This window comes from Hypanus sabinus, chromosome 9 (assembly GCF_030144855.1).
Source record: "Hypanus sabinus isolate sHypSab1 chromosome 9, sHypSab1.hap1, whole genome shotgun sequence".
Lineage (NCBI taxonomy): Eukaryota > Metazoa > Chordata > Chondrichthyes > Myliobatiformes > Dasyatidae > Hypanus > Hypanus sabinus.
This window is the reverse complement of record NC_082714.1, coordinates 41,969,008-41,984,108: the sequence shown is the minus strand read 5'-3', so window position 1 is coordinate 41,984,108 and position 15,101 is coordinate 41,969,008. Positions and strand designations below refer to the sequence as shown.

The 15,101-nt window shown below is 38.1% G+C and overlaps 1 protein-coding gene across 2 annotated transcripts in view; it reads right to left on the bottom strand.

Annotated features, from left to right (window-relative positions):
• Positions 1–3,009: 3,009 nt before the first annotated feature.
• The window catches only part of narfl (nuclear prelamin A recognition factor-like), a 49,127-nt gene continuing 37,035 nt past the window's right edge, over positions 3,010–15,101 (bottom strand). For both annotated transcript variants that reach the window (XM_059979547.1, XM_059979548.1), the window contains exons 9-11: positions 12,626–12,763; positions 6,982–7,139; positions 3,010–5,257 (exon numbers count right to left, since the gene is read on the bottom strand). In XM_059979547.1, coding sequence (XP_059835530.1) covers positions 5,016–5,257; positions 6,982–7,139; positions 12,626–12,763 — 538 coding nt within the window. In that variant the 3' untranslated portion in view covers positions 3,010–5,015. The remainder of the gene's footprint in view (positions 5,258–6,981; positions 7,140–12,625; positions 12,764–15,101) is intronic.

Below are 15,101 nucleotides of genomic sequence, written 5' to 3'. Positions count from 1 at the left end.
GATATTTTCCCACACTGTCCCAATTCACGCAAAATAACAGTTCCTGCAATTTGTGCATAAAAGCATCCTAGTTCACTGGCATGAAATGAGAGACAGTCCTGTGCCCTTCAATTTCTGTACTGGAAAAGAGAGAGTTGTCTAAGGAAAAGGTCAATGGTTGGGTGGAAGGTAGGACAGAATAAATGATAAAAGGGCCGTGAGTGGGCCACAGTGTGTGGTATTAATACTATTCCTCATTTTCAAATCCTTTAGCCCCCATTCTCATCTTCCCCATTTCATTTTCCTGTCTTTAAGGCTGCTTAGGGGGGGAGAAACAATAACATTTGAACATTAATGACACAGCCCTCAATCTGAATGGTGCAAATTTCATTGCAAACCAGGATATCCAGTAGTCCAGGTGAGGCTCTTCACTGAATCTTAGAGAGATTTTGATTAGTTTGTATTTATTAGAAAGGTATCATTTTCATCTCAATAATAGCACAAGTATTTAAGTTAGCTAGCTTCTATATTTTTGACCAAAATGTGATGGTTTTTATTTTTGTCCATTAATATTCATCAGCAATTTCACAATCCAGACAGCAGATGTACAAAACAGATCTCTTCTGCAGCATGACACTTTTAACACATTGTGCAAGCCAATAATTTCACTTGGACGCTGGAGAGACTGCAGAAGCTGGAACGTGGAGCAAAAAGACAAACTGCTGGAGGAACTCAAAGGGTTAAGCAGTATCTGTGGAGGGAAAAATGTTGCCTCCACTCAACCCTCCGCACCTTTTTCTAATTTTTCTCCCTTATCTGCTTCCACTCAACACCCACCAGCTTCTGTATGCCATCTCCTCACCACACCTAATTTGGATCCATCTGCCTATCATCCCTCAACCCCTCCTCAATCCACCTATCGACTTTTGCACTCCATCTCGGCCCTCCTTATCTCCTCTTCACACTGGCTAATCTCTCCCTTCAGTTGCTGATCAACCTGCTAAGTTCCTCCAGCAGTTTGTATTTCACTTGAGCAAATATACCATACTTGCTCAAGGCTAGCCATAGTGTGTGAGGGAGCCTGGATTCCTAGGTGCCTCCTTATCTTGGGGAAATACTGCATGGCTCAATAAAAAAACACAACAATGGATGTGGAAATGCAGAGTTACAATACTTGTTATTTTACATATCATTAAAACCTAATTGGAGTCGTTTGAGTTTATTAATCTTAAAATTTACATTCAAAGTGTAAATTGTCCTATAGCTTACTTCGTAGGCAATGTGTGCAATTGAACACAGGGTTAATCGAGTTTCTAAAAGGTAAAGGTGACATCTAGTGGACTAACAGAGAAACAGCACTCAATAAATTAGAGAACTTAATGAGAGATTTGCTCCCGTATTACAGTATTGCCCTTACAGAGAAAGGGCATGTAAAGGAATAGAGTAGTAGCTTAATGCTCTTACAGCTTTAATAAACAATATTCCAAAATGTAATAATGTGGGGGGAATGAATACTGACACATTTGAAGGGATTAAAAATAACTGCTATGCGGACCATAACTGCTATGCTATGAGGACCAGGAAATCTGATTTCAAGATTGGTGGGTGACGACAGAATCCACCTAAAATTGTGCATTGCTTCCCCACCTGATATTGGGGTGAAAACTGGAGATGCCCAAAAGCAGAATGAAAAGGTATTGCAAGGCTCTTGAAGTAAAATAAGTTTTACCATGTTGGTGACTCAGATCCGTTCCAGAACAAGTAATAACTATCTGCAATATTAAATTCAGCACATCCTATTGTAAAAATACCTCTGAACTTTTCAGAATTTGTCCTCCAACTATGATCTTTTACACAACTTTCTACCTGACCTTTGTTCAAGCTTCAGCTCATCCAAAACTTTGCTGCCCATATTCTAACTTGCACCTTCCTTTACTCATCCATTTCCCTTGTGCTTGTTGATCTGGGGGTTGGCTTTTAGCCTGGCAATAGCTCAATTTTAATGTTCTCATCTGTGATCTCAGTTCCTTCCTTTTCATCTTCATCCTTATCCTCCTAACCTCCAACAGATATCCAAATTTTTTTCATGGACCCCCATGACTGGCCACCTAGGTACTAATCTCTAAAGCACTGTAATCACACTTTAAAAATCTGTCTCTCCTATAAAATCTTTAAAAAATTCTGCAATATTAAAAAAAATTGAATCACTTGGCATAAAGTTAAACACAGACCAGCACCAGTTTGAATTATTTGATATTGTAGTTTGAAAGCCATTTCTTTTAAAACAAAATAATATATCAGGGAAGAATGAAAAATACACTGAGGTATGAAAAATACACAAGTATGAAAGATAATTTCAGTTGCAGAATATATATTGCATGACTACCTTGGACAAATTAGGTACACATTAGATTTGCAATTGCCGAATGACAATTTGTATCAGGCTCCTACTTCTGCATTTTCATGTTTCGCAGAGTTATGTTTTTAACTCTCCCCTTAATGAGGTTGCTCATACAATTCCATAGGCAAGAGTTAAAATAAAGAATAAGATACAGGGTTAATGGTCTAGATATGTACAAGCAGACAATTTATGCACTGGACCCCAGCTTCTTAATACCCATTATCAAAAATTAAAATGTACCACATGCAGGTCTTCCAGAGCAGGAGAATTGGCATCAGGGTAAGGTTGAAGTACAGGGATTTGCCTAATAAGAATGTTTCTATTAACTCTGAGCTCAAAAAATTGTTATTCTTGAAGTGATCACCAACCATCAGTAAACGTTCACTTCTGGAATAATAACATTTCCAAGACAGGCTGATCACGATTAGTGTAAAAGGAGGAAGAGACAATCAAAATACTCATTCCAGAGCAATGTTAAGCACCAAAGGAAATATGCTGCCATTGTTATCCACTGACTTCTGCTGTGCTGTAAAACAAATACAGCTTGATGGGATTCATATTTGGCTCAGTGCACTCTCAATCTAAAGGTTAGGTTACTGAGAAGACTTAACAGAATTGAACACTTATAATATCAGAAATTTTATTTATTAATACAGCAGGTGAATTGTTTAAAACATTATTTGAATCTTGATCATATACAAATACAGTAGTAATTAACATGTTCTTTTCAACTTTTTTGCTGTTTCATGAAAAGAGTTTCACACAGTCTCTATTGAGTGTGATCAACTGACACTAGATTGTTTTTAATAAATGGGGGTGAGAATCTTACAGGTAGAGGTAGCTGCAAACTCATTCCTAGCGATTTAGACACATCTAACTCCAGGAGAGCTTGCAGATCTTTTACTTCTTATCCTTGCATTCACATTCTTCTTGCAGTAGTCACTGGGGAAGAAACGTAAAAATTCCCATGGAGTTTCAAGCAGGAGACATTGGTGAACACAATAGCAGTTAGTCTTGTGTATAGTCCAGGTGGTGCAGTTAAATAAGACTCATATAGAGTTATTCTGCACAGAAACATCCTTCAGCACAATACACCCATGCAAACCAAAATGCCCATCTAAGTTACTGCCATTTTCTTGTGTTTGGCCCAGATCCCTCCAAAATGTCTCTATCAATGCAACAATGCAAATGATGTTTAATGCTGTCATTTTACCTGCCTGCACTACCTCACCTGGCAGCACCTCACCGTAGACAGAACTCACCACCAACTTGTTGGTCTCTTTTAAACTTTTCCCTCACACTTTAAGTCTATGCTCTTTAATTTTGAATTCCCTTATCCTGGGGAAAAAGACATTTGGCTGTTTGTTCGTGGCCTTCATAATTTTATAAACCTATACAGAGTCACCCCTTAGCCTCCTAAGCTCCAGAGAAAATATCTATCCAACCTCTCCTTACAACCCACGTCCCAATACATCCATGTAAATAACCTTCTGTACCCTTCCCAGTTTAATGACCAATATAACTGGAAAATTGGCCAGTAACAATTCATTCCACTCCACAGTTCTCTGGAGTATATAATTCTGAAGAATCATGACCTCTAATAGAAGCCCCTTACTCTGAATTCATGGCCCTGGTTCTAGATAGCCCCACTAGGGAAATCATCATCTCACTATCCATGATGTCAATATCCCTCAAAATTTTATCAACTTTAGTAAAATCACCTCCCATTCTTCTACATAGGTCAACGTGTTCAACCTGTCCTCAGACACAAAGCCTTTCATCTCAGAAATCAACCTTGTGATTACTTTGGAAGCAGCACAGACATCTTTCCTAAATATGGACACTAAAACTGCACAATAATACAGCTCCTTGTAGATTTACAAAAAAGCACTCTTACTTTTTTACTCCATACCCCATGCAATAAAAGGTGAAAACAATATCTCAAGTTTTAACAACACACACAAAATGCTGGAGGAACTCAGCAGGCCAGGCAGCATCTATGGAAAATATAAGAAGATCCCATAGATGCTGCCTGGCTAGCCAAGTTCCTCCAGCATTTTGTGTGTGTGTTACTTGGATTTCCAGCATCAGTAGATTTTTTCTCAAGTTTTCGTATGAGTGCTACGTAGCAGAACTTAAACTGCACTCCAGGTCCCACTGATCTGCCTGTTTGGGCTTTTGCACATATTAGTGCACACTTCGACCAGACTTTCATGTCCCCTAGAGTCCTTACTCCTCTTATTATTATTATTGGAGAAGTAAAAGAAATCAGCCTAGTTCGCCTTTACAGAATGTGCTCACCTTGCCACAACAATAGAACACATTTATTTTCCTTCAGGTTGAAACAGAAAGGGCAACTATTATTCTTATAGATTTAATATTTTTGCTATTGAAACTGCTACTGCTTGCTCAAACAGTTGAGAAGTGTAACTCCCAGTTTTCTTTCACTCAAGACTGGCAAAACACCTGCAAGTTGAAAAACTATTTTAAATTGTAGACTGTGGATTACGAACACAGCAATTTAAATAATAACAGTTCACCAAATGTGTTTTTTTTTTAAATGAAAGGTACCACAAGCGACTTTGTTAATGTCCATCAGGTTTTCTTCTGTACAACTGTGATGGTTTGGAACCTTCTACCATTTAATGTTCAGAGCAGTGTTCATTTTCTCCACAGCATGGTACTGTGTATGCAACAGTTTCAAAGCTTTGGTGCAATCAGTGCTCCCCAACCACTGTTCATAAAGTTGCTCAATGAACTGGTTTGCTTCTGGTGTCTGCACCTTCACTGTTGTATAAAGCTCTTCAACTTGCTGCAACAAATCCTTACTGGACCCTGATTCCTCAGCTCGTATTTGGCCACCACCATTCAGACAACCTGTGGATATCAGTAGAGCTGACTAGTTAGCAAGTCCCTTTAAGAAGATATTCATACATCGAAGAAAGCTCTAAATTATATGCAAAGGGAGGGAAGTGATTTGGGTATTTAATTTTTAAATAAGTTTATAGATAATTACATTCAAACTTCAACGTCAATCATTCTACAGCTCTAATGTATCTAATAGCCCAATTAAATACCATGCAATAGTTCAAAAAATGCTGTTGCCAGGGTAGCTTAAAGTATAAAATTAGTGGGAAATCCATCAAAAATGGGCAAAATCTTACATGGGCAAATTTCCTGTCAATTTAATATCATAAATTTATTCCAATGTTCACGTTTACTATGAGAACTGTCATGGTGAACTCATGCACCTGTCAGCAGTGGGCATGAGGTAGCATCTTCCTTCCGGGATGATATAATTACAGGGTGCCAACTTTATATAGTTTTACATTTCAAAGGATAGTATGAAGTTTAAAATTGACACGAACACGTTCGTGCATTCTGATCACATCTTTCCTGATTGCAAACTTATTTTACAGAAAGACTTGGCTTTAAACGGTTTCTTTCATGACCTAGGACATGCCAAAGTACTTCTATGCTAATAATATAGTACTGAAGTGAAGTGAATGTTTTAATACTGTAACCAATTTCCAGTTGTCAAGCTCCAACTAACAGCAATGACCAGATCTGTTCGTATCTGTGTCCACTGAAAGATAAAAGTGAGGCAGGGCACAGGAAATGACTTTCAACCACAAGTTTAGAATTCTGCCATGGGATCTTCTACACTAACAGATACTGATAGGATCTCAGTTCACTATTTTATTCCAAAGAATGCACTTCAGTCTGTCTATCATTCCCCGAGTTCTGGAGTACAAGTAATTCGAGTGCTCAAATTTCTAAAGTGGGGCTTGAAACCACTTCATTTAGTTTAAATCACTTTATCTTTTCCACCAGTTACACCCTTCTGCCACATGTAAGTATTTTAATCTATTATGTTAATCTAATTATAACCCACATGAGGAACTGTGGCACAAGTAATGACTAGTAGATAAAAAATTAAGGCCTGGTAAAGTTACACAGGTAGCTTCTATTAAATTTTAAGTATAAGAACTTTAAATCAGAAAGACATAAAAAGGGCAGAATGAAGACCAACCTGCAATCATTCTTTGCAGAAATCAAATTCAAAAACCTTCTATCAAAATACAAATCTTAGAGAAGTGCAAAACTTCAATCTGGACAGTACTGTTGCCTGGACCTACCTAAACCTGCACAAAATGCTGCAGGAACTCAGTAGATCATGCAGGGAAATAAACTCTTCATCAGGACTGGAAAGGAAGGGGGAAAATGAAGGTGGGGGAGGACTAGAAGCTGGCAGATGATCTGTGACCTTCTCATATCATCTCTGCTCCCCCACCCATCTATCTTCCCCCTCACCTGGAATCACCTATTATGACAGTGAAGGTTAAGTACCATGACCTCGACCATGAAACACTCTGGTTTCTATAAGGCACAGCTGGGTTTGGGTGCAGCTTATTAAAGCTAAGAAGCAGATAAAGAAATCGTATTCAAATCAATGGCTCCTATGAAGCTACAAGTGTTTTGATTTGGTGCAAAATTACATACCGTTTCCCAGTGGAAAACAGTGATGGAGCATTGTGACAGTTACTATTTCCCATATCTAGTTTTTAATTTCTTTCCCAAAAGTTTCCCTAAAGTCTCACCTGAAGGGCAAGCCATCACTTCCACAAAATGGTATGTCAACTTTCCACGCTTTAATTTCTGCACCAGGTTTTGGATATTCCTAAATCCGTAGGCTAATGCAAAGCGAAGCAACACATTCCCATCTTGTTCTAGTGTAACCTCCTGGAAATCTTTATTCCTACAGAAAGAAAACAAAAATTATAGGTACAAGGGCAATTAGCTGCTATAAAGAATATCAAGACAATGTCAAATATTAGAGGTCATTCATTTAGGTGAGGGGAAAATTTAAAGAAAATGTGCAAGGAAACCATTTTTTAAATTTGAAGGGTGATACATACCTGGAACAGGCTGCTGGTGTAGTGGTAAAAGCAGATACAATAGCAATGTTTAAAAATGTCAAAGTTGTGTGATTTTGAGAACATGACATTAGATGTTCTGGAATATGTGTATTTTACATTCACAGTCAGGTCGTTCTAAATGAAATGAATTTTGTTTGCAATGGATAGTTGCTTCACTCTTACTTTTCTTGCTCACACACAACTCTCCAAGAAGTTGATAATCTTTGCGTGGAACAATATCAAAAACCAGTTTACAGATCTTAAGACTGGCTAGACTAAACTCCATTAAAAACAAACCCAAGTAAGCTGCATCATTCAAATTGAAGAAGTGTTAACTGTAATATTGTTGAATAGTTTTAACAGTACAATGCAAAATGTTCTGCCTTGTTAACCTCTATATATGTATAAATTATCATTTTGTTCAAATTCAAATATACGAATTATAGTATATTATTTTGATCACATTAATCACAAGTGCTAATAATGATAAATCAACAGCCCTATTGATCAGACAGTAAAAATTCTTAACCATTAGATTCTTTCAGTTCAATGCTGGTGTTACTATAGAATCACAGATTTGTACAGCAAGGAAATGGGTCCTTCAGCTTAACACATCCATGCAAATATTTTTGCCCATTTAACACTAATCCCAATCGCCCACGTTGTTCTGCATCTGTTATGCCCTGTCTATGTATGTGCTTGTCTAAATATATCTCTTAAATGTAGTGATTGTATCCAATTCCATCGCCTCCTCTGGCAGAAAGTTCCAGAGAATGTAAAACTCTCTCCTCAAATCCCCTTTGGAAACTTCTTCCTCTCACCTTATGCCTTTATTCTCTTGTTTTTGATACATCTAACAAAGGAAAACTATCTACACTATCCATGTGTTTTATAATTTTATATAGTTCTATCAGTTTAATCTTCAGTCTCCTATGCTTCTGAGCAAACAAATCCAAACTCTCCAATCTTGTCCCATAACTCAATTCTTTCAATCGAAGCAACAATCTTAGTGAAGCAAAAAACAGAGCACTGGAAGAACTCAGCAAGCCAAGCAGCAAAATATACAAATCAACATCTTGGGTTGAGACCTTGCATCAAGACTGTCCTGATCAGGGTCTTGACCTGAAAAGCCTTTTGCTTCCACAGATGCTGCTTGACCCCAAGTTCCTTCAGTGTTTTGATTACTGGAAGAGAATCCTGCATTGATTGTCTCCTCTGTCAACCTCCTGTTGAATTTCCTGTGCACTCTCTCCAGTAAACACACATCCTTCCTACAGTGTAGTTACCAGAACTGCACATATTATGCCAAATGCAGTCTAATCAGTAATTTTGTAAAACTGCAAGATAGTATCTCAGTTTTTATATTCTATGCGCCCCCCCCCCCCACAATTTGGTGGAGGTAAGCATGCCATGTGGCTTTTTCGCCATTCTATTTGTGTTGTCACACTGAACTATGGACTTGAAACCAGAGGTTGGTCTATTTATCAATATTCCTCAGTGCCCCATTGTTTACTGTATGTTCTGCCCCTATTTGACTTACAAAAATGCAGCAGGTGATGCATCAAATAATAGGACATACACAGTAAATAAGACCATCATACACAGGAGCAGAAGTAGGTCATCGAGTTTTTCCTTCCATCATGGCTAATTAATTTTTCCTTTCAGACCCATTCTCCTGCCTTCTCCTCATAACTTATGACGCCCTTACTAACTAAATAACTACCAACTCCCACTTTAAATATCCCCAATGACTTGGCCTCCACAGCTGTCTGTGGCAATTAATTCAGATTCACCACCATTTAGCTAAAGAAATTTCTTGCCATCGCTCTTCTTAAAGGGACATCCTTGTGTTTTGAAACTGTGTCCTCTGATCCTAGAATCTTCCACTATTGGGAACATCCTCTCCATGTAGACATTTCAATATTCAGTACGTTTCAATGAGGTATCTTTTCATTCTTCTGAACTCTATTAAGTACAGACCCAGAGCCAATAAACACTGCTCAAATGTTAACTCATTCATTCCTGGGATCATGCTTGTAAATCTTCTCTGGACCCTCTCCAATACCAGTACATCCTTTCTTAGATATAGGGCCCAACACTGCTCACAATGGAGTTGACTGATGCCTTACAAAGTCTTAGCATTACACCCTTGCTTTTACATGCTAGTCTTGCAATTGTCTTCCTGACCACTGAATAGTTTTGCAAGTTCACCTTTAGAGAATCCTGTACTAGGACTCCCAAGTCACTTTGCACTTCCGATTTGTGAATTCACTTCTCATTAGTGATAGGACACTGTGTATAATTAAAAGATATACTCACGGTATACAAGGAATAAACATTCTAAATTGGAGTTTTAAACCAACTTTTACCATGTTGAAATATAGCTTACCAAAATAAAACATCAGAAAATTTTATTTAAGTTAAGCTTATGTCAGGGCAATGAGAGGCGTTCAAAGAGGAGATAGAGAAAGCTCAAATTATGTTTTTTCCTATTTCAAGAAAAGGGGAAACTGATATTAAAGGGTCAGACAGAGCAAAGTGAAGCAAAAATTTGAACAATTACTTGGCATCTCTCTTCACAGAAGAATGATATTGTTATTGAGATTTGCACTAAAAGGAAGAAGGTGAATTAATGGAAAAGACTAGCATGGAGCTAGCAGGGAACCTTGTTAGCTTAATTTCTTTCTCAACTTCTTGAGTACTTTGCACATTACCTGTTTTATCGTGGACAAATTGTATCCCAGATTTTAAAAATCAAGAGAGGAAAGAGCCAGAGTTTTATCTTTTGCCAACCCTTGGCTGTGGGCATGATGCAGAAGAACTGGAAAGTTGCTGATATACTACTGTTCAGGAAGAGAAAGGCATTGACTGACAAGTGAGGGACCAGTCAGCCCAATGTTGATGAGCCAATGGTGAAAGATAAACACTGACTATCAACATATGGAGGTACAGATTTACTGAAGGACAGTCAACATAGGGAAAGATACATCAGACAATAGTGCATCATTTGGTGAACTTCTATTGGACAGATGGAACAGAAAGTAAAAGTTCATTGGAGCCACAGGAAAATGGGAAATTGCATTAAAAGTTGGCAGAGCAGCTGACAGCAAATGGTAATAGCCAATGGCAGCTTTAGTGACTGGAGGGCTGAATGCAGTTGGGATCTGCAAGGCTCAGTCTAGGTGTTTTGGTTCACATGGTTTAAATGATTCGAACTTAATAGGAGACACAACTAAGGAACATTTCCAAAAATTCAAAATTGCATTTGTGGCTGGTGGTGAAGAGGAAAAGATTAAGTTTAGCATTATTAGTCACACGTACATTGAAAAACTGAAACACACCGTGAAATGTATCATTTGAGACAACCACCACCACAGTCCAAAGATGTGCTGGAGACAGCCTGCAAGTGTCACCAAGCTTCTGGCACCAACATAGCATATCCACAACTTACTAACCCTAACCCATACATCTCTGGAATGTGGGAGGAAAGCAAAGCACTTGGAGAAAACACACACAGTCCTGGGGAGAATGTACAAACTTGCAAGGCTGGAGGAAGTTATCACCAGGCTAGTTGAAGTGTCATGTACTTTGGAAGGACAAACGACGCAAGGGACAACATGACAAGTAGTATTTATACCTAGAAGGCCCTTGGAGTGCATGCCCACAGGTAATCAGCAGGTAGTTAAGGTGGTTATAAAAGATAAAAGGATATCAGACACAACAAAGAACTAATATATTGTGGTAAGCATTTGGTCCATAATGACAGAAGAGGAAGCTCATTAACTCAACAGACATTTTATTGTGATAGACACAAAACAGATGGGCACCATGACCCGGAGAGTGAGTCCAACCAGTCTCATATAGATGGGGGAGGTGACCATCACACAACCCGGTTACAGTTAAGAGTGACCACAAATACACAAGCGAGTAACTGTATAACCCAAGCTAAAATGTAACAATAAATGAACTGGAACATCCCCTCCCTCCATAATCCCACATACGCATTTTAACCCAAGAACAATAAACAGTGCTAGTGATTAGACATGCAGGGTGGGCTGTCAACCACGCCACCCCCCCCCCCCACCCCTTCCCATAGCATCACAATATATTTGGAGCTAGGATGGTTTTGTCACTGACTTTTGATTATCTGAATGAAAACAGTCAGCCAACTTGTTTTTGGGACGCTGACACTGCCACTTCGAAAATTAACAGCAGCTCAGCTTGAAGGGTGAAATTATCAAAGGAATTCTCAATGGTTTCATTTCTGGTTACAGTCTGAAACAGAAGGCTAGCTATACTTCAAACTGGTACTCATTCAAGCAAAGTCGGCGGTGTTTCACTGGATTTGTGTGAAATGCTAGACAGCCCACAACAGCAGTACTGGTCACCGCACTGCAGGAAGGATGTGATCACACTAGAAAGGGTGTAGAGGAAATTTACTGAAAGCGTTGCTAAAACTGGAAAATTATGGTTACATAGAGAGACTGACTAAGTTGGGCTTGTTTTCATTGGAACAAAGCAGCAAAGGGGAGATTTAATGAAGTATATAAAATTACAAGAGTCCTGGACAGGATGAACATGGATTCATTTCCTTTAGCAGTAAGGCTAACAATTAGAAGGCACAGACCTAAGTTAATTAGAAGGAATAGAGGGGAATCGTGGCTAATATTTTCACTTAATGAGCAATGCAAGGATGGACCTCACTGGTAGCAAAGCTCCAGTAAAATACCTCACCGTGTTATAAAATTGTCTGGATGTGCACTTTTACCAGAACCAGGAAATGGGAAGAGGACTCTATGTAAAACTGGGGCTCCCAACCGTTTTTATATCATGGACCAACATTATTAAGCAAGAGGTCCATTGTCCCCAGGTTGGGAACACCGGAACTAAAATGAACTATTTGCCAGGTATGGACATCTCCTGTGATGCAAATTTCTATAATTAATTCAGTGATGTGTTTGCTTAAAGGCTTAAATCTGATTCATTCGGTTTAATTCTGCTTGTTCCTAAACAATTAATATTCACAGAATTATCCAATAGAAGCAGTTGTACTGTATATATGTCTTTCTTTGGCCTTATCCTGGTAGCTAGGCCAAACACAAGCTATATTTTTGACTTTTAGGTCTACTGTAACTAAGCAAAATGGTGTTTTCATCTAATATTCACAGAGAATTTGAAGCACATTCACTTCCCAAAGGACACTGACCAACTATCCCCTGAAGTTCAAAGACTGAATTGAATCAATGAACAAACAAGGGAACATATCTTCCTATTTTAGTTAGTAAAACAAGGGAAGTAAATTTCAGAAGTTAAATAAATTACTTACCTGAGTGTTTTATATTTAATCTCGTTCACTTCAATTCCAAACAATTCCCTGGAAGCATATTTGAAAACATGTTCCAGGTATCCACCAGAGCCTCCACCAGAATGACCAATAATTTCACCTTCTGCGTCATTACCGAATCTAGAAAATAAATTGTACTGAGAGGAATTCCCAAATTCTTAATGAGTTAAACACAAAAGACATAAAATGAAAGTGGTCCATATTAATAGACTGTAATTTTTCTATCAGCGATGGAGGTTTTACCTTATTGTGGAACACCTCTTATGAAAAATTCTTCAACCTGAAGCTTTAACTGTTTCCCTTTCAACAGATGTTAACAGTGTTTTTCATTTTTTGTGCTTATTATTTTAAAAAGTCTATGTAGTGTAGACACAGCAAACACTGACCAGTGTCCTTAACCCGACAAAATTTCTCATTTCTCAAGTGATCTTTTAGTTTTGACTGCAAATTTGGCCCTTCTTGCAAAAAAAGTGTTGAATAATATAGCACTGAGACAAAATGAATGCACCACAATGTAAATCTTTTTAACAAAAGCTAGTATGGGAAACAAAAAAATAGCACTTGTGCAGTTCAACATGTTACTCCTTGGCAACGTTAGTATTTCATTTGTATTAACATCAATATAAGCAAGAGAACCTTGACTGGGTATGATGATGATAATAGTGCTTTAGTCCACGAGATACAGATTCAGATTTATTCATCACATGTACTTTGAAGCATACAGTGAAATCCATAATTTTTGTTAACAACCAATACACCCAAGTGCATGCTGGGGTCAGCCCACAAGCATTGTCACACAAATATTTGACTGCAAACATGGCATGCCCATAATGTTTGACAGAACAACAAAGAACACAAGCAATGAAGAGAAACAAGAAGCCACTTTCCTCTCTCGCATCCTCCCTTCGACTCACAGTCTTCCAACTCCCGCTAAGGCCTCTGGCTTCCAGGCTTTAGCCATCGGACTACAACATCCAGACTTCCAATTGATCTTTGGTATTGACCCCCAGACCAGCTAATCTGTTTGAACTCTGAGCACACTAACAGAGAAGCCATTGTGTCTCCTCACACCTCCTGTTCGCATGGACATCTACTGACCTGGGACAGTCCATCACCTACAGATGTCCTTCGTCATTCGTCCCCTTCGAACATGGAGTGGAGGCCCAAGCTCTAACTCCTCCACATCCTTGTCCCTAATCTCTAATCTGACCTCTAACTCTCCTAAACCATAACTTGGCCCCTAACACCCCACTCTGTTCCCAAAACTATTCCTACAAACCTAAAAAAACAAGTCTAAGCCATGATCTTGACAGAAGAACACACAGCTCAGTGCTATCTTGATATGACAAAAATAATAATAAATGCAGTGAATATTTATTTCTGAGATCCCACAGAAGGATAAACTTGTGTGTGTGTGTGTGTGTATATCTATCTATCTATATATATATATATATATATATATATACACACACACACACACATATATATATAAATTATATACACACACACACTTTTATTTAATCAGATATAATATCACTTCAGTGTAGTCAAGCAATCTGTAAAAGTTGCTGGAAAATCCATTACATAAATCCAGTTGGTGTGCTCATTATTCTGATGAACAATGCCTAGAATTGGAAAAGCTATTTTAACTACTAAAATGCAGATAATAAGGTATTCTGGCTTTGATACACAATTTGATATTAATTGCTCAGCAAGTTATTGAAGGCATACATTAAATGGTCAATCTTTGATCTACATAAATTGCATCTGTTCGTTGTAAATGGCTAATCCTTTATGGCCCACATAACAGATTAGTTGCTAGCTGCAAAATTAGGTAATTTGTTAAAATGATTAGTGGAGGATTTTTAGAAATCATAAATTGTATCTGAAGTATCACATTTACTTTCAACACCAGTCCTCATATTCCAAGTCCTCTATGAATTTAAATAATGGATAGATTATAGGTTAAAAAAAAAGACAATTTGAACTTCACTAGAAGAACCAGTTTTTCAAAAAGATTAATAGGTTATGGAACTAGATCCATTTATTTTGCATTTTTAACTTCAGTTTATTATGTAACTGTACATTCAAAGGAGCACATTTGAAATAAGATCAAAAGACACGGGAGCAGAATTAGGTTAATCAGTTCATTGATTGTGCTCAGCCTTTCAATCAGCCTTACGTAACCTCTCAACCTCATTCTCCTACCTTCCCCTCGTAACCTTCGACGCCTTTACTAATCACGAACTAATCAACCACCATTTGAAATATACCCAATGACTTGGCTTCCACAGCATTCTGTGGCGACGAATTCCTCAAATTCGCCACCCTCTGGCTAAATAAATTCCTCTTCTCTGTTAAAGGAATAACCTTGTACTCTGAGGCTGTACCCTCTGGTTCTATACTCTCCCACTATTGGAAATATCCGTTCTACATCCACTCTATTAATATTCAGTAT